This window comes from Onychomys torridus, chromosome 9 (genome assembly GCF_903995425.1).
Source record: "Onychomys torridus chromosome 9, mOncTor1.1, whole genome shotgun sequence".
NCBI lineage: Eukaryota > Metazoa > Chordata > Mammalia > Rodentia > Cricetidae > Onychomys > Onychomys torridus.
In genome coordinates, this window is record NC_050451.1 from 10,245,614 (window position 1) to 10,269,726 (window position 24,113).

General features: G+C 39.2%; 1 protein-coding gene across 4 annotated transcripts in view; it reads right to left on the reverse strand.

Annotated features, from left to right (window-relative positions):
• Positions 1–24,113, reverse strand: part of Ccser2 (coiled-coil serine rich protein 2) — a 129,485-nt gene that overhangs the window by 85,596 nt on the left and 19,776 nt on the right. For all 4 annotated transcript variants that reach the window (XM_036198906.1, XM_036198909.1, XM_036198908.1 and 1 more), the window contains exons 2-3: positions 10,863–12,312; positions 9,638–9,834 (exon numbers count right to left, since the gene is read on the reverse strand). In XM_036198906.1, the coding sequence (XP_036054799.1) occupies positions 9,638–9,834; positions 10,863–12,273 (1,608 nt within the window). In that variant the 5' untranslated portion in view covers positions 12,274–12,312. The remainder of the gene's footprint in view (positions 1–9,637; positions 9,835–10,862; positions 12,313–24,113) is intronic.

Consider the following 24,113-nt stretch of genomic DNA (forward strand, 5'->3'; position numbering starts at 1 on the left):
ATGTTGTGGACCCTAATAAAATTTGCCTGAAGTTCAGAGAACAGAACAAGCCACTAGATTAAACATAGATGCTAGGCAGTGGTGGCAAACACCTTTAATCCCAGGAGGTGATGGCTGGACGGAGAAAGGTGTGAAAGGCGTGAGGAGACAGGAATTAGAGGCCTTTTCAGGCTGCGGAGCGCTAGAGAGAAGACGTGGCAGTAGCTTGTTCCTTTCAGCATTTACCAAACATCTGGCAATGGGTTTTTATTAAAAAGAATATTCTTTGTGTTACAAAAATTTTGTGTTACAAAAGAATACATATGTTATTGGTCAAGTAGAGAAATCTGAGTGAGATGCAAAGACTAGATGGCAGTAACAAATCCATTTCATGACCTGAATGACTATTCTATGGACATGGGGAAACAATCTTATTTCTAAGAAATATACACTAAAGCATCAGAGGGACAGGGGACATCAGGTAAGGAAATTACTCTTAAGTGGCTCAAGCAGGAAGGCATTTGTTTTGCTTCTGGTTTTTTTGACAAGGACTTTTGCTACATGTAGCAAACTCATAAACCCATAAACTTCCTGCCTCTAGATGGAGAGATTGTAAGCATGCGCCGTCTGGCCATGCTCTTTAATAAGCCACACCATGTTGTACATCATTTTGTAGAGACCATGTTACTGGTGTTATGTTAACATTGTAACATCATGAGTATAAAAGAATGGGGAAAATAATATTCCATATTAGCTTCAATAGAGAAGCAAAGGAGGCCATAAATTCACCATGAAAAAGACAAAAACAGGGAAGGCAAGATATCTCAGTAGGTAAAGGAGCTTACCACCTAGTTTGAGGACCTGAATCTATGCCACAGGACTCACATGGTAGAAGGAGAGAACTGACTCCTGCAAGTTGTCCTCTGACTTCCATGTGCACAATTCCTGCTCTCGTGCACACACAAATAAATAACCAATAAATAAATGTAATAAAAAATAAAAAAACTCCTAAGAACAAAGGTTTAGCCAGAAAATAGCCTCATAAAACAGAAACCAAAGTTTGACATTCAAACTTTATAGGCTTTACGGCTTTAAAAAAAATCTGCAGTGAGGACAATAAGTATCAAAGATGAGAATTTACAAAAAATAGAATTTGTAATTCAAGTCACTACCATGTCTCTAGCTTCCTAACTAATCTAGATGACTAATGTAACCTCACAGACTCAATGAGAACACACAGGGATAAAGTGCTGAACACAGGAGGAAGAACTACTCCAGTTCAAAAATAAAATTGCAAAGAGCCTCATCAGTGCTAACAGTGTAAAGCAGGTGAGCAGTCTTCACAACCTGGCAGAAAAACAGGCTATGGTTTAAAAGTGTTGGGTTGCACCTCATCATTAAACCACAAGCCTTTACGGGGATAAGAAGAAGAAAAAGGTATGAATGCAACCCTGAAGCGTGAACAAACTTTGATAGGCAGAGGAACCACAGGAAAGGAAGGCTTGCTAAGTTCCAGCACAGCTTGTAGGAAGAGACAGAATGTAAACCTTTGGAGAAATACAAATAATCTCAAATGATCCTTGCACAAGGATATTGGCAAGGTGTAGTGATCCAAGCAACTCCTGAACACAGATACAAGTATAACAACCTCCCAAGAAAGGAAATGTAATAATAATAATAATAATAATAATAATAATAATAATAATAATAGTAATAACAACAATAATAATAAAGACTTCACCAGAGTTCAATGAGTAGTAAAAAAGACTGGTAAATGGGGTTAAAAACTAGTAGTAGAATGGAAACAAGCTACCACTGTCTTTGAGGCAATATATGTAAATATACATTAGAAATGATCAAAGTATCTCTGTTCTCCTTAACATAAGATAGCAAAGGGTAAGTTAAATGAGACTAAGATCGTATATAATTAATTAAAGATTAATTTTAAAATTCCTAAGTTTCCTCTAAAGCTCAAAGACAAATACATATCAGATTTGATATTTTTACTTCCTTTTCTAATTCTAGACAAAAAAAACTCAAAATTTATTACAAGCAACCTAAGGAATTCATAAAGTCACATTAACTACTAAGAATCTCATAAGATCTAATGCACATTTAAGTCTCAGTGATCTGCAATCACCAGAGGAAAAAACCAAGTGCAACCACTTGCTCCTAAGAAAACAGTCACTTGAAATAAAAATATGTCAGCATCATCAAAAGGAGGCATAACTATTTGTTAATGTCAAGTAATTTGCTTCTAAAGTAAAATAACTGGTTTAAATAAGGAGTTATACTGGCCTACTATTTGAGAACAAGGCAAGGCTGACAAAACACAAACAAAACCCAACATGTTTAACAATCGACTGCTTAGAACACCTCCTTGGTCATTCCTGTTTTAATCACTCCAGGCAGGCTAGCAGCTTAAGTCCTCAATCCCAGAACTCTGGAAGTGTAAAGAGGATCTCACAATACATGCTGGCCTAGTGTTCATTGCAAAACAGTATCTCCAAATTTTTTAAACTTCGTTTTATTTATTCTTTTTGTCTGTCACATCATCCATCTCAATCCTGTTCATTCCCTTTGTATCTGCCCTTTGCCCTTGCAGCTCCCTCCCCAAGTAAAATTTAAGAGGAAAAAAAAAAGGAAAAAAATCGCATCATGGAAGCTGTAGTGTGACACAGTGAGTCACACAGTATCCCCTTTTGTCCATCTACTTGCAAGTGTTTATTGTAAAGAGTCATTGGTCCGGTTCGAAGCCTCTGGTTTCTGCTACCCTGCTGTTGCCCTGTACTGTGGAAATCCTGCAGCTTTGAGTCTGCAGGGCGGGTCCCTTCACATGCTCCAAAAGATCACAGATGGGGCGGATATTGGGGTGGACTAACCCATAACCTTGGTTCTGGGCCTGAGTAGTGGCAGGGTTGGTCAGCCCGCCAACTCTCCCTTGTCCCCACCAGGGTGAGCTCTCCTGCATTGCGCTGGAGTTCACCCCCTATAGTGATGAGCAAGGGGCTGGCCAGTTCTCCTGCTTTCATGCCCTCAGGGTTGGATCCCCCACACCTACACTTTCAGGAACAGCTCTACTGTGTTGCCCAGGCATGGTGTAGGGACAACTCTCCCGAGGGAAGCAGCAGATGAGGGGCAGGGCTAACTCTCCCACTCTTCTGACCTCAAGACCAGCTCTCTCACCTGGCTCAGGCTTTGATGGGGGGAAGGATCTCTTTCCCACCCATGCTACCACATGGACAGGTGAGTAAGGGGGATATCTCTTTCATGCTCACAATATCTATCAGGGCTGGCTCTCCCACATCTCCAGCAACAGGGCTGGCTCTATTGTGCTGCCCCATGAGGTGCAGGGCCTGCTCTCTCAAGTGTTGCAACTGGTTGTGGACAAGGCCAGCTCTCCCACTGGCCTCAGGCGTTGATGGGGGGGGGGGGAGAATTTCCCCCCTCCCCACCCATGCCATCACATGACTGAGGAGTAATGGGGACAGTTCTCCCATGCTCAATTTAAAAAAAAAAAAAAAAAAAAAGCACTCCAAAAACAAAAGCTATTTATACATATGGCTTAAACTTATCACTTCTCAAATATATTAGTGTTAGAACATCATTCATCATGACGCTGTAGTACTCTCTTTAATGACCATAGAGCATCACAGAAAAAGAGGATTCCAAGTATGAATCATTGTTTACAATTTCCAAATATTGTAGATGTGAATGCAATTATGACAAAAAAATTACCAGGAAAAAAAATTGCTGTATTTAGTCTTCAAAGCAGCTAAATATCAATTAAAAGTTTAAAGGCTGGCAAAATGACTCAGCATAAAGACACTATCAGGCAGAGATATATAAAAACGTACTTATGCACACAAACTAAATAAAGATGTAATTTTTTAACAGCATAGAGAATATATACACTTAGGTATCCTGGACATATAAAAGGCTGAAAACTAAGAACACTAGAACAAGAATACAGAACTTAGTAACAAATTCCTGACTGAACACTTCAATTTACTCACTTCCTCTAGACTTTACTCCAGTCTAAAATAGGAAGTGGTAACCAATCCATACCTACTTCAAAGAGCTACTGTAAAATTATGAACTGTGGTGGACAAAACAGACACTTACTTGAGAGAAGAGGTCACATTGCAATCACAGTCAAGAGTACAGTAATAAATTAATGCATAGACTCTAGCTCTGCCTAGAAAAAGTGCTGCCTACATGCAGGCTGGATCCTCCTAGGTCACTTAGCCCAATAAGAAAATCTTTCACAGGCCCACTCATCTAGACAATTCCTCATTGAGATTCTACTTCTAGGTGAACCTATATTATGTCAACTTGAAAAATCATTGCTAACCATCACATATTTGTAACAGTTCACAAAAAGGGACAAAAAGATAAATGGATGGATGGAGGGAGGGAGGGACGGAGGGAGGGAGGGAGGGAGGGAGGGAGGGAGGGAGGGAGGGAGAGAGAGAGAGAGAGAGAGAGAGAGAGAAAGAAAGAGAAACATCTTAAAACACATAAATGGAAGACTACACTACACAGACACAAATGGGAAGGCTAACATAAATACTTAGATTCTCTCCAAATTGATTTATAAATTCAGTGCAATCCTATGCAAACTCCGAGTCCTTCATAGGAACTTATTCTAAACTAGCATTCTCAACCTTGTCACGACCCCTCTGGCAAACCTCTTTTTTTTTTTACATTATATATTTACATTACAGAAGCAGAATTATAGTTAATGAAGTAGTAATAAAGTAATTTTATGGTTGGGGTCACCACAATATGAGGAACTATATTAAAGAGTTGCAGCATTAGGAAGATTGAGAACCACTCCTATGAACTTTAACAGAACTCCAAACAGCTAAAAAATATTTATATATGTAGTCACTAAGTGTTGACCAAGATATCCCTTTAGTAGCAGAATGGGGGAAAATGGATTCCTAATCCTTACCCCAGAAATCCTTAGAAAATTAATATTGAACCTCCATTTTATACCATAACATAAAAATTAATCTTGACTTTTATCCTACACATTATGCAAAGTAAATTTCCAGGTGGACTGTAGATCTAAATGTAAAAGTTTAAATATAAGTAAAGGTTTTAGAAAAAAATACTGAAACAACTTTTTTTAATTTTTTATTTATTCTTTGTGGATTTCATATCATGCATCTCCATCCCATTCATCTCCCCATCCCCTAGCTTCTGCCCTCTGCCCTTGCAACCTTCCCAATAAAATAAAATTTGAAAGTAAAACCCTAAAATCCAAAAACCAAAACAAACTTAATTAAAAAAAAAATCTCAGCAAGGAAGGTGCAGTGTGGCCCAGTGAGTCACATAGTATACCCTTTAATCCATACATCTTTACTTCTAAGTGTTCATTGCAATGAGTCATTGGTCTGCCTAACCATCTTTTTTACTTTAGGGTAAGCAAAGATTTCACAGTGGACAAAAGCAGTAACAACAAAAGAAAAAAGTGAATTGAATAACATTAAAACTAGTTAACTTATCACCAAAAAATATTTAGAAGGCAACCCAGAGTAGAAAATATATACAAACATATATGAGGTATCTAAGATTTACATTTAACATGTGTCTTAGGGTTTCTATTGCTTGGTAAAATGCCATGACCAAAAGCCACTTGGGGAGGAAGTAATTTGTTTCTTCTTACTACTCTTAGGTTGCACTCCATCACTGAGGTAAGGGCAGGAACTTGAGGCAGGCACCTGGAGGCAGCAACCAAAGCAGAAGCCATGGAGCAATGCTAATTACTGGTTTTCTTCTTGTGGCTTGGTCAGCCTGCTTTCTCATACAACTAAGGACCAGCAGCCAGAGATATCACTGCCCTCCCTCACCCTACCCCCACATCAATCACTAATCAAGAAAGGCCCTGCAGACCTGCCTACAGACCAATATTAAGGATGCATTTTCTCAACTTAAAGTCCCTCTTCCCAAATGATTCAAAAATGACATAAAACTAGCCAACAAAAACATGTGAAGGATTCATACAAATAATTTTTAATGTAAATAGACCAATAAAAGGCATTTCACGAAAGAGTCTATCTTAACAGGTAGTAAGTATAATCTCAAAGCAATATCATGATATCCCCACCAGAATAGTAAACAAAAGAGGCAAACAACATGACTGTGTAGAAAAGAAAGCAGAAATCTCAGAAGGGCTATTTGCTGCCAATGGGAGCTGTAAATACAATTACTTTGGAAAGCTGGCAGCCCTTATAAAAATAAGCATACCTATAATTAAAGGAATCTCTCTTCTATTTTGCCAACTGAAATGAATTTTCACAAAATATACAACAAAATATTCTCAACAATGCAATTCTCTAAATAGCCCCAAACCTGAAACGATCTAAAAAGCCACTCAACAAGGGGATGCAACGAGCCATACTGCATTCACACCAAGGACAAGGACTCACCAAGATGAATGGACAAGGTTTGCAACAGCTCAGTGGTAGAATGTTGACTTGATCGTGGAGCAGGAGGGGCAACACACACAAACAGACAATAAAACAAACATCCTACAACTAATTAAAAGAAGCCAGATACAAAATAACATGTGCCCAGATCCATTTATATACAGTTTCGGAACAAGGAAGACTAATCTACAGTGACAGAAGAAACATGCCAGCATCCTTTCCTCTCTTGCTCATGGTAAGAAGTCTTTGCTCTGGAATAAGAGAATCAATGAAAGAAATAGAAGAGAGTTTTCTGAGGTGATAGCAATAGTCTGCTGTGGGATGTTCTGTATGTCAAATGTGTTGCCCTGATTGGTTAGTAAATAAAACACTGATTGGCCAGTAGCCAGGCAGGAAGTATAGGTGGGACAAGCAGAGAAGAGAATTTGGGGAAGTGGAAGGCTGAGGCAGAGAGACACTGCCAGCTGCCGCCATGACAAGCGAGATGTAAGGTACCGGTAAGCCACGAGCTATGTGGCAAAGTATAGATTAATAGAAATGGGTTAATTAAAGATAGAAAAAGTAGATAACAAGAATCCTGCCAAAGCCATACAGTTTATAAGTAATATAAGCGTCTGAGTGATTATTTTATAAGTGGACTATGGGACTGCAGGGGCTTGGCGGGACCTGGAGAGAAAAACTCCAGCTACAATAGTCCCCAAAACAAGCTGGACAAATCCACCAAAATTCCTTGGGCTGTCTGTAAATTCACGTGCTTTACTGAATGTAAGTTATACACAAGTACTACTAAGCATGTAAACCAACAGCCAAAATTCTAGCTGGTAACTGTTTATGAAGTGCTGGTCTGAAAGTTCTCTGTTTATCCTTGACGACAAAGAACTTTCACCACATGTCTTTAGCACTCTTTTCCTTCACAAACAAAAGTTTTCCTCTAACGGCAGCATCACCTAAAGGAAATAGGAGCTGACTGGGGATGCAGCCCAGTGCTGGAGCGCTTACACAGTGTGCACAGGACCCTGGGCTAAATTCACAACAGGAAGGGTGGGTGGTTTCATCTAAACTGCATCAGCAGTGACAACCAGTGCACAAGCTAGAGAAGGTTCCTTATATTAACCTGGACTGGAATTAACATTGTTGTAAAGCCCAGGAAAAGAGAGGACGTGTTAAAGTTCATTTGGAGTTGTTACAAATATTAACAGAAATTATTTAGCAAAGTAAAAGAAAAATGGAAAAATAGAAAAAGGAAGACAATTTAAGTAAAGACAGTAAGACATCAGAGTGAAGTACATTAAAAATGCAAATGTAAGTATAAACTCCTTGATTAAAAGACAAAATTATTTTTAAATAAATTATCTGCTAAGGATCAAGCAGGTTTACTGCAAAAGAGAGGGAAATATACAAAATAAAACTGAGAAAATATACTGATATCTGGGCAAAAAGAAGGAAGACAAAATGCATCAGCCAAACCAGAGCAGCTCAACGAAGACCAGACAGTTAAGTGGTGTATCGTGAAAACAAAGCAAGCTGAAAATATTCAAAGCAAAAAATATGAACTTCCATCAAAAACAGTAAGATCAAAGAAGCTCTTAACATGCTTTTGTCAATATATCCATCCTTTCTTAGACAGTCTTCCCCTTGGATCAGAAAAGAAAAATATCAAATTAGGCGTGGTGGTGTACACCTTTAATCCCAGCACTTGGGAGGCAGAAGCAAGCAGATCTCTGTGAATCTGAAGTCAGCTTGGTCTACACAGAAAGTTCTGGGACAGAAGAGGCCTACATGGTGAAACCCAGACTCAAAAAGAAACAAGAGAGAAGAAAAATGAGGAACCACAACCTTGTTCTAAAGTAGTATGAAGACTTGTTGCTTCCCATCTGTTTTTCATCAAGACACCCACTCATGGATTTTAACACCAAGATCATCCATGTACTTTCTAAACTCTGCAGAAAGGGCCTTCTGTCAGTTATAATAATGAACCATTAAAAAGAATGTCCTAAGTGACCTACTGCTGCCATCTACTGGACAAAATATTGATAAGCACCTCGATTATACATTTAAAAGGCCTATTAGTAAAGAACATAGTGATGTGTTAAACTGTGACTGTGACCTAATCAAATGATGACACTATGTAAATTACATACACAAACAAAGGCTTCCTTTTGTCTGTGAAATTTAAAAGCCTCTTGTAAAATATCTGGTTTATATATGAATATATAAAGTTATGCTGTCTGAAGAGCCAGTTAGAATGCTGTATATCTACAAACCAATTTGATTGTATGAGGATTCCTATTTTAACCTAAATAATTAATTACACTGAGCCATTTTAATTACACCAGCTACATTTTATTCATGTGTCTTTATCCACGTTACTTGTATGTTTTGTAAAAGAGCCATGCATTAGTGCCTAGCAGCTCTTCTAGTTCCCTGTTTCCAAAAACAAGGATTACATTTCTTATTCCCCTAAGTACTTACGTGGGACCACAGACAAGCTCTGATTATCAGGTTGTGAGTGAAAGCACCCAGTGCCATTTGCAGGCCAAATTAAATACTGCAAGAATATGATTGTCAATACTGTCATCTTCTCTCCCAGAAACTAGGGGCTTCAAGGACAAGGTCAAGCTCAAGGCCAAAGCAACTCAGGCCACTAAAGGCAACTGGCCTAGAGAGCTACCCAGACCTACAATAGACTTTGCAAAAACAAGAGCCAAACCCTTCCATTGTATTAAGCCACAGTGAGATAGTGGTGGAATGGGAGTACATCAACACAGCCTAATAGAGCTATTAGCCTAACAGCTAATTCTTGGTCATAGACCAACTTTTCCATCAATTCCCCACCCTTTCTGTGGAACACTAGTGTAAAGCATCAACCCTGACCTCCCTTCACCAAGTGGCACTTCTCAATATAGCAACTAAAAATGTCTATAGGCCATGCCCTTCACCTCCTTGAAAGCCACATTCTTAGGTAAGCCTGAACAATACAGTAAACACAAATGCCTGGATGTATAAAAAATTATGTGTGTGCGCGCACACATTAAAGTCAAATGTCACATACTCTTGGTGTCTTAGTTACACATTGTATAAGCCATTAACAGACAGGTATGAATTTCTACTTCTCAAATAAGAAAGTTGATTTCTAGGTTGAAAATATTTATCAGTGTCATATGTCTCTGTATAATAGAGTCAAAAGAAAACTCCAAAAGGGTGCACAAATCCATACATACTATGCTGTTCATTTCGGAGGACTCATAGCTGCCAACAGGATGGACACTTCCAATGGGTTCCAGGCCCTCTTCATCCCACATGTACGTTCCATCAGAGCTATCGGATGGAGAGAGTTCAAATGAAGACCCAGCTCTGTAATCCGTATCTGGTGAGATCAAGTTATTTCCAGAGGTATGTTTTGTACATTCACTCCTGTCTTCAAATGATTTTAAAAGAAAGAAAAAAAAGCATGAATTTACAAAACAGTCATTTCTCATTTCTACAATGTAAGCTTTAATAATCCAATGTATTATAACATTTGGTTCAAAAAACATAAAAGTAGTTTGCTTCTAAATTCTAAATAAACTTAACAAAAACGGAGGCAGTTTTAAAAATAACCTGCTAAAACATTTTGTAGTAAACAAAAAACACACTCTGCAACATTTCTTACATCCTCATACTCCTTTAATATTTCCCAAGATAGAGAATTTTAACTACTGTTCAGGAAATCCTCTCCCTCTCTATAAACTATTTCGTATCACAGATGCATACTTAACAGGAAAAAAAAATGTGTTCTAGACATCTTCCATTTTAGAAGAGTTGCAAACAACAGGAGTTTAGTGCATCACTATGTGACCTAGTCCCTTGATTAGGCATGCCTTTGTGCACTCCCTTCAGTGTTCATCTTAGGATAATCAAACAAATAACCTTCATCCTGCAGTAAGCACCGATATAGCCAAGTCTAAGAAGAAATGTTGAATAGGCACTCTCTCTCCTCATTAAATAATGCTTCACTGAAATGTAAGGACTGCTAACCAAAAACATTCCCTAGGACAGAAAGCATTCAATTGAACATAACCTGTTAGCTGATTGGTGTTTGCTAGCACTTTACTCTTAGCAGATTGCAATGATGGCTATAGTGAATGGTACTGGTTAATGGCAAGCCACTCCAAGGCAGAGCAGGGAAATTTATCTGGAAGCACAGCCTATACTAACTACATGGGAATCAGTCTGAAGAAGACAGCCTCAAAACAGCAAAGTTTAGAGAGCTTGGACTAATCTACCCTAGACAAGATGAAAACAGGATCAAAATAAACCATAAGGCTAATATCCTGCTCCACTTTTATCTAGAATGAGTCTTCTCAGTCAAATAGCATCTTGGAATCAATCAGCAGACAATCCTAGATGTTAGCTCTGCTACAATCCCTAGGAGAAAGCACATAAATTAAGGATACTCATACTTACCAGAGACACTTATATCTATCCACTCATCAGCTTTACTGAAGATCTGTTCATTTTCCTTAGGAGAATCAAATATATCCTTTGATGGTCTGTTGTCATGCTTTTCTTCTTTGAGAGTAATTTCCTCTGGGGTTATTCTAGTTCGGTTGGAGTCCTCCAAGTCTATAAAATCATCGCTGAAATCTTCACTTAAATCATTCTTATCAGAAGATGACAAAGATGACAAGGAAATATCATCCACATCATCACTCAGGTATCTAATTTTAGAATCATGCTTCATGGTCTGATCATTGTCTGTTCGATAACTTTCATTTTCAACTAGTTCTTGGTCCTTACCAGTAGAGCCATCCTTTGCTGAAACTATAGCTTCTTCTTCTACACACATGTCAGCAGGAGAATTTTTATTACTATCAACTGTCATAGTCCCAGAAAATGGAGGTCGGCTAGATTTCAGTAGAGAGGGATGAACCATCCTATAGCCCAAAGTGGAAGATACACCTGGGCCATTGGATAAAGCCAATTTCTTTCCACCAGCAGCATAAGGCCTATTAAAACCAAACCCCAAGTGTTCATTCCCATTCAGTACTTCTGACTGCCGAGAATTTCTCGTTAGCATACCTGACCGGAGAGGCACTCGAACGGGTAGCTGTTGGCTCTGATAAGGCTTTGTAAGGTCTACAGCTCTGTTGAAGGAATGTGATCTGGTTATAGATGAAGGCGGAAGGAAGGAATTCTGGATGGAATGTGAAAAACTTTGTGACCTTACCATTTTTTCACAAGTAATAGATTTAGTATTGTCTGGGGACTGTGCTAAGCTCTCTCCAGAACTGCTTCTGGTGGCACAGACGTTCATTCTTGGCTTCTGCATGTTACCAGGTGATCGGTTCCTATAAAATGTATTCAAATGTGACTTAGCATTGACCGAAGAATATGAAGTCCTTCCTAGTAATGTGCCTTTGGTGAATTTACCCAAATTAGATGGTCCAGGAAAAGATTTTTGATTTAACTCCTCTGTAGATGACAAAAACATAGTGGATGGTCTTGCTAACTTGGACGTGAACAAGGAAGCACTTCTCAAGCCTCCCTTTATCCCATTCCCATCAGGCCTTCCTGGAGCCGGAGCATGTTGCTCAGGATCAATTAGTTTATCATGTATACTTTGAATACTATTAAGTTCTGTATTTTGTGAACCAAGTTGGTATTTATTTGCTTGTCTCCAATTAAACGAATGGGACAGGGAGCAATCAGAGCCATTATTTTTGATGTAACTTTTGACATTACTACTCTTGGAAGTCCCTAACAAAGCCACAGTGGCCCCACTTGTTATCGGCTGCAGAGTACTTCTCGTAGGTTTTGTTCCATACTTTGGCAGCTTGGAACCCAAAAACGTCTTGATTTGTGTTTTTTCTTCCATGAGCTATAAGGTGCATTTGTTCTTAAAAGCTGACAGAATCTGTGGGGAGAAAAAAGGAAGATTAAACATTGTTAAATCAGTATAATTACATGGATATATAAGCATGTATTTACTAGTCATATGCAGAAAATTATCCATGATTCTATACAAAATAAGCAAAATGAAAAATTAAACCTTGAATTTTTATTTTAAGCTTTTTTAAAAAGATTTTTATTTATTATGTATACAGTGTTCTTTCTGCATGCGAGAAGAGGACATACAGATCTTATTATAGATGTTGTGAGCCACCATGTGGTTGCTGGAAATTGAACTCAGGACCTCTGGAAGAGCAGCCAATGCTCTTAACCTCTGAGACACCTCTCCAGCCCTGAAATTTTTAATAAACATAGTACATCAAGACTGAAAAGAAATAAGTGTTTTATGGACCTGTGCTTGACGGTGGCTACTTTGAGCCATTAATGTACTAAAAGGACTATGAATTCAAATTAGATTCTGCAGTGGTGTCAAGATCGAGAAGCTATGTTTGCTGTACATGGTAAAAGAAACAGTACTAATACCCATGTCAGACAACTGCTTTTTCCCATTTTTGACAGTGTCCTTTATCACAAGACATACTTCCATACTCACAAACTTTTAGAATAGCTGTAAGAAAATTGGTAACAATAGTGAAGCACATGTAATGGTCATTTTCCAATTGCTAAATAATACATAATAAAGATTCCATCATGCAGTGTCAAGGGAAAGACCACAGCATTCCCTGCCTGAAGAAGTAGACTGAGGAGACAATGCTATCCTTTAACTTCTCCATCCTTGCTTTCCTGTCTAAAATACGCATGATACATGGTATTTTCCAGCACCTTCTAAAGGGGTGCTCAAAAGCCAGACACACTGTCACTACCAAGTGCTTTAGTGCCTGCCAACTGGGAGGGGAAAAAATGTTAGAATCTGAATATATTTTTACCTATACAGTAATGCTGTGGAGTTTTAAATATAAAAATGATTGCAGAACAAATGACCTGTGGTCTTAGAATGAAATTATTTTGATGTCTCATGTAAATTTCCTAAACCTGTGTATCTGTGTGAGTCCTGCTACTTTCTGTCTCCTCCTCCTCCTCCTTGAATATAGCTCTGAAATAAACAAGCATTGTGATTCTGTCTCATTACAGTAGCCATGCTGTCTATGATACGCTTCGGTCACCAGGTGCGTCTTTAAAAATGCAATCACTAACAATCTGAAAAAGTTCATGTTGGCTACATCTCTAATGATATAATCTGTGAGATACTTTAATAAATACTGCTTCTGAGTTTCAATAGGGAACTAAGAACGGCTGGCACAAAGCTTGGAAATGTCTGATATTCCCTGAGTTCATGTCTATAATTTTTTTAAGTTATGGCATAATTATCAAATTGGCATGACACATCTGAAAGAATTTTCAAAACTATATAAGCTCTTTTTGAAAGACTAATAAATCAAAGTTTCTTGTTTGAAAAGGAATCTGCAGCTGGATAAGAACTGGGAAGAAGGAACAAATATTGTTGAGCATGTACATACGCAGCACCATGTTTATCACTTTATCATTAATTACTTAGTCTCAATTATAGGGTGATAATTTTTGCCCATCTCCCATAGCTACCTCAAGTCTAAAGAATAAAATAATATCATAAACCACCAAAGATGGATTGGATTAACTTTTGATTTCAGGGTCAGGACAGACTGCCTTCAATGACAAAGAAATGAAATATACTGGGAGGCATACCATCAGTGAGGGACAAGCACAAAGGAAGGAAGTAGGAGGCTAATGTCACAGGAGAAGCATGAAGACTGCAGGGCCGGGGTGGTAAGTTCTGCAGGAGAACAGTCAACCCTGCCCCTTTGCAGACTCTATTCATATCCATTACATTATCCTCTAAGAAGCCACCCACTCACCTTCTTTATTTAGTACTGCTAGTAGCTTTTCAGAAGGCTACAAATTGCTTCAATTTTAGGGATGTAATAAGCAAAAATTTGCTAAGTAGTCTAGGGGCAATTAACTGAACAATGCTAATGACTAAGCAGGCACAGGCAGTCATGTCTAAAACTTGCTTTCACATTCAGACTCTACACCATAATTTTAAATGATTTGTTGGTTTGTTTTTTAATTCGTATTATTCAGTTACTTCCCTTCACATCCTCTTTGCTCAGTTTTTCCTGTCTGTCATATGCAACATAAGCTGATTCAAATGCTTGATTACAGCGAAAGGAAACTTCCAAAGATTTAAAACTGTACATTTCATTCCAGGTTCTTCAAAGTTTTAAAAAGAATACACAAAGTTCAATATAAAGCCCCATTATTATTTTATCAGCTTGACCTTTTCTGTTCTACAACTTAATTTTTAGTGAAATGGAACCAAACTTGCAAAAGTTAAGCTCAGGGAATTTGTGATTTAGAAGTCATCATTTTAGTCAGTGTAAAATCAAAGTGTATTATTTGCTGAATTTTGAATTGAGAGGGCAGCGAGAATACTAGCATAGAAAGTGGAATCAAAGGCTCTCCTGCCCAAAGAATAAATATATTTCCTCCCAGGTGTTACCAGAGTTCAAGTGTGCAAACTATGGAGCATGCAAATTTCATTTATAAGTTAAAGCCTAGGAAAATAATCTGGTATCAGTGATGGAGTAATAATCAAGCCTATTAATACCTTTGTAGCTACCTGAATAAGGAGGTTTGCAGACATGACAAATTAATACAGACTTTGCACACACTAGTGCTTGTCAAATCTCAACACGCAACTGTTTAATATTGTGGTCTATACCAGGCTTGCTAGAACTAAGTTCCCCAAATTCAATTAAATGAGCAGTAAGGGCAGGGCCACAAAAAGTCAAGTATAGAAGAGAGGAAGTATGTCCATCACTGTTGCTGCTATTAGCTGACATCAAACTCCAGCTTCTTCAGCCTTCCAAACTACCTAATAAGGAGACTCCAAGAGCTTCTAAGCCTTTTGCACTGGACTGACACTGCTAAATAATCCAGCTTTGTGGACTGAGCAGTTACAGGTTTATAAGCCTTTCCGGCAATTCCTATCATGGAATCCGAACTAATAAATGTCTTTCTGATGTACATAAATTCAATTCACTCCATTTCCCTAGAGAACCATGCCAAATCCAGACAGCCATGCATAGAAATTTTATTTTCACAGAAAAATAAATGTTAGTAGTTCTGACAGGCTCCAACACAGTAAAAGAACACCTAAACTCAATCCTGACATCCTGTTATGAATGAAAAGAAACACACAGAATCACCTATAAAATAGCCTTGCCTATGGAACGATCTGAAGATACTCAGGTCTCTAGACCTGTCACACCTGCCAGTTTACAAGAAAGGGTAGGAACAGAAAAACTCTAAGCAACATAGGACAACGTAACCAGTTAAATCTAGACTGCAAAAGTCTTCTACAGGAGAAAGACTCAAGTTCTTCCTCAACAGATGAAGAGGGATTGTTACACACTCAGAGGAAACACATTAACCAAATAGAATGTGCAGAACCCAATGGGACCCCTGATTTAAGCAAATCCCCAGTAACAGTGTTTTTAGACTATTCAGGAAAATTAAACAAAGACTGAGTTGGAGCACACTAAGAAGTGGGGGAAGGAAAGATTAATTTGTCTCAGCTTCTCATTCAGATATAAATTTTAATTTAGACAAAGTAGAGTTACTTCCTGAAGCTAGAGAAACATTAGCGGTACAGATGATACTCTCCATCATTTCACTTAAAGGCAACTCTCAACTTCCCTTCAACAGCCTCTGCATGCCTATCACGAAAGACGCACACTACCAAATACGAGGTAGCATCTAAACATAAGTGTATTTTATGTAAGTATGTAACTACTTGAACTGGTGCTCAACCAAAGCTACAAGAAATGGTGACCAGGTTAAACTGAGGTCATTTTCTCAATTTTCAAGGGCAGTTTTTACAACACATGATTTTTAACCTAACGCTATGGAAATTTGGAGTACAATGTCTTGTTTTGTAGTTAAATAATCTCCCCCAAATCCCTGGAAGCAAATGAAGCAAGAAAAAAGCAAGAATGCTCTCTATGAGTTCTACACATCTAAATTCTACCACCTACAGAGAATAAAACATAGGCTGAAATTAAAATACATACCTAAAAATGTACATTAAACAACATTCTCTTTCCTGGCAGAATTACTACCTGCTTTCCAAAATACCAGTGCAATGATACTCATATTACCATACATTTATTTTGCTATTACTATTAGCATTACTATACATGGTACACACATGAGTCTCATAGAGAGAATGGTCTAGCAAAGAGTAGACATTATAACACACACACACAAATATAAGTCATGCTATAAAAAGGAGGTAAAAGTTAAGAGGATTCAAGAGTTCTACAGACAGTGCAAGTGATCTTTAGCCCAAGATGATTTCATTAACCACTTACATATGATTTGTTGGGGAGTGCTAGGATTCCCACTCATGTGTTTGCAAGTATAGTCTGTCATGCTCAGAATATACAATTCTTCACCTTTCTCACATTCCTCACAGTACGGTCTTCTTATTTCCAATCAATTGGCCAAGAAATGTTTCTCAGACCACACCAAGTTCCTATGCCCGCCACTGGAGGCCAAGTTCTTCACTTTCAATCTATGACTTTCATTCATTAATTTTCTCACTTAAGCCCTAGGACATAGTGTGACACATACTGGTGCTTTATAAATATATGTATAGTGAAAGCAACAGTGTCTCACTGAAAATTTTACTCATCTGTACTTCAATCTACAAAATCAACACATATATAGATATAGACATAGAAGCCCAACACATAATTGGCAGGATATTTCAATTAATTTCTGAGGTCCTACAAAATGGTTTACAAGCTTCTGTTGCCCTAAATGTAAGAGGTACCAATTTACACCACTGATTTTCTCACCTCTACTACAGAAACCACACTGGGTTACTAACTCTCGCAGAAAGAAAAAGAAGAATCCGTCTCTTCCATGATGGATGCCTTCTTGCTTAAAAATTTCCTCTAACCACAGTCTCAATTTCTACTCAAAGCCACAGTGCCTCTTCCATTTTTCTTAGAAACAAACTTCTGGGCACAAAACACATTTAGAAACACTAAATTATGAAAGAAATGGGATGTTACAATAGTGTTAGTCTTAGTATGACTGTGTTTTTTAAATGCTAAGCAACTAGGAAACCCATATTATAGCATCTTTAAATTGTTTTTTAAAATTTAAAAAAAACCCAACTTCAAATTAGTGAAGACCAACGCACTGCCCATGCAAAAATGTCTTTATTTGCAAAATACCAAAGCAATTGAACTGAGGTGCAGTATTCACATCCATAAAGTGATTGAGACACAAGGCATGACACAGTTATCTCACTGTGCACTGGACTAACATAATTCATCTTCTCCTTTGAAGGAAGGTCTCACTTAACTCATTGCATACTTCAATCTCAGATTAACATAATGCCTTTTTATTAAACAAAACCTTAAAACAAGATTCTGAAAAGTAAACAAGGTGTAATATAAGGAACTTATGATCTGGGAAAGAAAGGAAATCTCTCATTACAGAAATGACATAAATACACTTATTCATTCATTTAATATTTATTTAAAGCCCATTATACAACAGGCTCTGTGCTAGAAGTTGCAGAAAAAATAAGATATCCCCAAATAAAAAGCCATGTAAACAAGAAATGGTAATACAAAACTATAATCTCTATTATACAATATATAGGATGGCACACAGGGACAAAAATATGTTTAGGAGAGGGAGACATCATATGTGGCTTCACAGAGGAGGCAATGCTTGAGCTAAAAAAGAAGCAACAAATAACAACAAAGGCACTAAATGTGGAAAACAATACATTTTAAGTCAGAAACATAAACAAAACCCAACATGACACATTCAGAAAACACATATTAGCTAATCAAGGAAAACAGTACAATATTCAAAGAACTAAATCAGAGGAAAAGGAGGACATAAAGAAAATGTAGTCTACAAAGGACCTTATGTGTCTTGCTCACTGGTGCAATAGTAGCATTGAGGTCATGGGAATAACCAACTACCTTTGGATTCTATTTGAAACCTGTTCCACAGGAAGAACTTTAGGCCTGGTGCTACAAAAACCTGGATCAAAAGCCCATGGGTCAGGAGGCTTCAGGACCTAGGGAGGAACCTACTACTACTGTTTGCTAAATCACATGTTGTCAAAATGCCTTCTAAATATTTATTTCTATACCCATAGATCAGTGCTGCCCTGAACCTTGGCCAGCAAAGCAGTAGTAAGCAGTTAATGTAGAGACTCATAACTGGTCAAAGTATTGAGAATTAAGTTCCATTGAGTACTCAATCGTAAATGGGAAACATATATCAATCTCAGTACCCAATCTCAAGGCTTGAAGAACATCTCAAAAGAAAGGTAGGAAGAATGTAAGAGCTGGAGGATGATGAGCGCTGTGAAATGCTGGGCATGACACAACTACTGAGCTCATGAAATCACTACAGTTAGGATTACCTGCACAAGGGCAGTCCAACAAGATTCCAAGAGACAGTGGGCTCAGTAGGTTATTAACAAAAGAAGCGGATTCATAAAGGGGATAGGAGGACATGTTGGAGTGCCTGAGAAGAGTAGGAGGGGAAGATGAGGGACTTATGATCAGGATGCACTGTTTACATGTATGAAATAGATGAGAGCAAAAAACATTCATTTTAAAAAATAGAAATCTAGACTTACTATAAAGCAGTAAAGAAACCAAAACACCTAAAGCCAGAAAAGAAAAATACTTTGAGGAGCTACGAAGATGCTCAGTGGATAAAGTGCTTACTGTACAAGCATGAGGACCTTTGTTTGGAACCCCAGCACCCACATAAAAAGCTATATGTGGCCACATACACCACAACTCTAGTACTTAAGGGGGTAGGAAACAGAAATGGAAGACCCTTAGAGCTCACTGGCCAGCCAGTCTAACCAATCAGTGAGCTCCAGGTTTAGGTCTGTCACTCTCTCCAAAAATAAAGTGGAGAGTGTTGGAGGAAGACACCTAGCATCAGCTTCTGGCCTAACATGCACATGCACATATACTTGCATACCCATAAATACATGCAGACACATATACCACACAAAAAGGAAAGTGACCTACATTTTGAAAAATCACTCTGACTTCCATATGGAGAATGGACTAAAAGAAAAAGCTAACCACTGATGATCCCACAAAGGATAGTTCTAATCCAAAGCTCCCACAGATGGTGATGGTTAAACTAAGAGGGTCACAAATAAAACCAGAAGTTATAAATCTAAGAAAGGAACTGTAGGGATGAGAGCACTGAACAGGGATAAAAGGGAGATGAGAGAAGAGGGGAGAGAGTAATGAGAATATATTACATATGCGTATCAAACTATCAAAGAAGAAAATCAATTCAAAAGGAGATGGGTTAAGAAAAAGACTGCAAAGATTGTGGGGGGAAAAAAGCATGAATACAAAAGATTACCAATATTAAATCTGAGGGATTTTGTCACATTAGACAAATTCGGGGAAATAAGTAGATGAATAATTCATCAACTGAAAGGGCATAGGATTCCAGATTTGTCCAATTGGACAACAAGGAATGCCTTATCAAGGGTAAGTTGAGAGAACAAGGCCCTGAACTTAGTAAGCTGATAAATGACGAGCTGACTCTGCCTACAGAGTATGCAGGTGATAGTGCTTCCTGGTCAAGCAAAGGAAACCAAAAAGCAAGAGCAAAGACAGAAAGGGGTAATGATTTGAGAATTGTCGGGACAGAGATCAAGTGCTCATGAGAAACAAGGGAACTCACCCTGAAAAACATGCAAAAGAGAATTTGAAATCTTAAAGCAACTTTGTGGGATCATGGATGAAGGGTGGGACACAGTAGGCAACAGAAGACTGATAATGCAAAACCCAACAGCAAAGGAGATGATCCAAAAAAAAAAAAAAAAAAATTGCCTGGAAGATAACAGGAAGCCATGTCAAATTCTACAGAAAAACAGAAAAATTAAAAATGTGAAAGAATGACTGGACCTGATAGTTTCTTAGTATGAGTTCCTTTTGCCAAAGAAGTTTAAGGAGACAAAGTGAGGTGTCTTTAAGAATGAAAGATAAGGAAATGGAGTCAAGAATCAACTATTCTTTTAAAGCAAGAAAGATTTAGGCATTAACCTGAAGGAATGAATATAGAGGCAATCACCTTTTGGTTTCAATTTTGAATTTTTTAACCTTTTTAGATACAAGAACTCAAAGAAGTTAAAAATAAAAAGTACAGTACTTTTTTGAACATTTGGTACCAGATATGGAGTTCTATTATGAGACATAAAACACTAGACAAGAAAAACAAAGAGCAAACCTAACTTAACACACAAGTCAAGATGTCAACCTGATGGCTTGGAGCTCCTGACTCCAACTCCAGGAGCACCTTGGCCTATAGTAGCAACACTAGTAACAGGCCCCACTCACATACTGTAGCCTGGACATCTGAACTTGGAGGATATGGAATAATGCCTGCAGCACAATGGGGCTGGAGGAAGCAAGGATGAGTTCGTACTAAATAAATACTATGAGAAAATTCAACCAGCAAGGATATGGAGAACCTGAGCAATACAAATATAACTGCAGTGAGAAAATAAGCTTAATAAAAAATCATTTTTGAATTCTCAGCTTCTAGCACTGACTATGGCACAATAACAAGCACTGATGTATACAAATGAATCAAGCCCAGTCTCACTCAGATCAACATCCCAACAGACAGAAATATGTGTAGAAAATATGCAATGACCCTGTGACTACCTAAACAAGAAACTCTAGTCCTATGCAACCAAGCAAGTGGAAGGGCCTAATTGTCCCTGATTTCAAACAAGAGAACATGAAAGTGAGGTCATTAAAGATAACTTTTTAAAAACTTTTTATTGATTCTTTGTGGATTTCACATTATGCCTCCTGATACCATTCATCTCCCTATCCCCTCTCATCTGCCCTCTGTCCGTGCGACCTCAAAACAAAACGAATTTTAAAAGAACAATCAAAAAACAAAAACTCTCAGCATGGAAGCTGTAGTGTGGCCCAGTGAGTCACACAGTGTACCTTTAAGCCCATACATCTTCACTTATAAGTGAGTCATTGGTCTGCTTCAACGTCACTGGCTTCTGTTATACTATCAATAATGAGCCCTCACTGGGACTCCTCTTGGATATCCTGTTATCCTGTGTTGTGGAGAATCTGTAGTTTTGGATCTATAGGTTCAGCCCCTCCACATGCTCCTGCAGATCACAGAAGAGGTGGATGTTAGATGGGCTAATTTATGGCCCTGTTTCTGGGCCTGGGTGACAGCTGGGCTGGTCAGCCCACACACACATTTTCCATTGTTGTCACCACCCATTAGCACCCAGGGGTGCTCTCCAATACTACCCCAGCTAGATCACCCAATGCAGCAGGCAGCAAGTTCTCCAGCTCTCATGCCCTTTCTCACATCCACACCACCAGGACCAGCTCTGCTACTTTGCCTAGGCAAGGTGCAGGGCCTGCTCTCCCCAGTGCTGCAGCCAGTGAGGGGTGGGACCAACTCTGTGCAGCCCTCTCCTCACTGCCTTGGGTGGTAACAGGAGCCACAGTCTTCAAACCAGACCAGGACTGCAACAGAGCCATTGAACCAGACATAGCCCTTGGCAGCATCCCAGGCCCGAAAACCTCCATGGCCCCAGGTAGCAGTGCAGGCCACTCAGATCTGTATGGCCTCAGCAGAGGCACAGCCTTCAGACACTAACATAGCCCTACATGGTGGCCCAGACCCCTGACATCCTCAGGGCCCTTGGGGGGAACAGACGCCATAGCTAATAACACAGACCTTGGCTGTGGTTGAACCACAGGCCCAGGCATGGTCCTTTACAGCAGCCTGGGCCCCGATGTCACCATAGCCCCAGTTGGAAGTGCAGGTCACTGAGGTCTAGACCTAGTGACAGCATGGCCCTCAAACACCAACATGGCCTCAGGTAGCAACACAGATCCCAAGCATCTGCATAGCCCTCGATGGCAAGAGGAGCCTCAGACATCAATGCAGACCTTGGGTACAGCAGGGCTACAGACCCAGGCAAGGCCCTGGCCGCTGCTCAGGCCCATATGATGTCACAGCCCCTGGTGGCAGTACTTGTCACTTATGTCTGTATGGGCCCATCAGCAGCACAGATCTCAAAAACCAACATGGATCCTGGGCATTCATGTGGCCTTTGATGGTAACATGGGCCATGGACATCAATAGTCTCTGGCTGTAGAGGGACCATGAACCCAGACACGGTCCTTGGCAGCAACCTGGGCCCAGATGTCATTGTGACCCTAGCTGGCATTGCAGGTCACCTAGATTAGCATAACCCCAGTGGGGGCATATTCTTAGGTCGCCAGACTCCAGGCGACCACAGGGCCCTCGGATTAGATGCCACAGACATCAACACAGACACCCCCCCCCAACTGCTGTGTCAGGGCCACAGCCCATGACACGGCCTTCAGCCTCAGCCCATGCCAAGCAATCACCATGGACCTGGGTAGCAAGCAGGCCATCCACATCAGCCCATTCCTCACCACCCTCACCCCCTAAGATCTGCCACTCTCCCTAGCACATAAACCATTCTGCCTCCTTTTGTCCTCCAATTCTCCACCCTGTACTCACTCACTATAATGATACCCAACCACTGGTTGATTTCTGCCCACCCAAGCCAAAAGGCACAGTGTGGGGTTGTGGTAGACCTCCATACATGCCCCCCTACCTTAAAGGTAACTTTTATAGATTATACAGTAGAGGAGCTAAGTAACTTGTCCAAGTTAATACAAGACCTGATGGGGCATCAAAGCCTAAGCCAGTGGCTCACTACATGAGCTAGAGCAGCAACTGCAACAACAGCAGTTTGTAGTTCTACATGTTAACCAGTCTTCTAAGAATTTCCTATGCATTGATGTATATAAAATCTTCACAACTGTTTTATGAAATTAATATCTTTACTTTTAAAATGAAGACACTAAACAGAGAGGCTGAGTAATTTCTATTAAATTAAAGGGCTGGAGAGGTAGCTCAGCAGTTAAGAGAATATACTGTTCTAGCAGACTTGAGTTTGGTTCCCAGCATCTATGTCAGGTGACTCAAAGCTGCCTCTAATTCCAACTCCAAATCTGATGCCTGTTTCCAGCCTCCACAGGCACTGCATTCACATGTGTAAACCCACATACAGATTAAGTAATTTTAAAATCAAATGATACATAAATTGCAGGTGTATTAGAGAACATCCCAGTAAGGAAACAGAAGTACTTGTGGATAATGAATTATAACATAGACAGATACCGTATTTGTTTTTCTAAACAGGGTGTCACTATGTAGTACTGGCTGGCCTTGAACTCACAGAGACCCACCTGCTTCACCCCCAAAACTGTACCATAAAATAACTTTTCTTCATGCAAACATACCTAAATACAGTACTATGGAACATAAAAAGAAAATGTCAACTATTACAAACAGAAAAAGAATTTATCCCTGGTACAGTAAGCTTAAAATACTTCTAGCCATCTCAAGAAATAAGAGATGGCTAAGAAATCAATAACAGAAAATGAAAAACCATTTTCTAAATAGAAGCATACTGTAAGAGCACAATTTACAAATGGAAGTAAAACTCGATGATGTAAGAGAGAATTCTGAAACACAGACTGAGGGAGAAAAGCAAGTCAGCTTGACCATTAGAAAGACGTCTGGAGCAGGCCTGGTGGTGCCTGTGATCCCCTCATGAGATGGAGGTAGGACACCAGTTACATATGAACTTCTCCTTGGGTATTG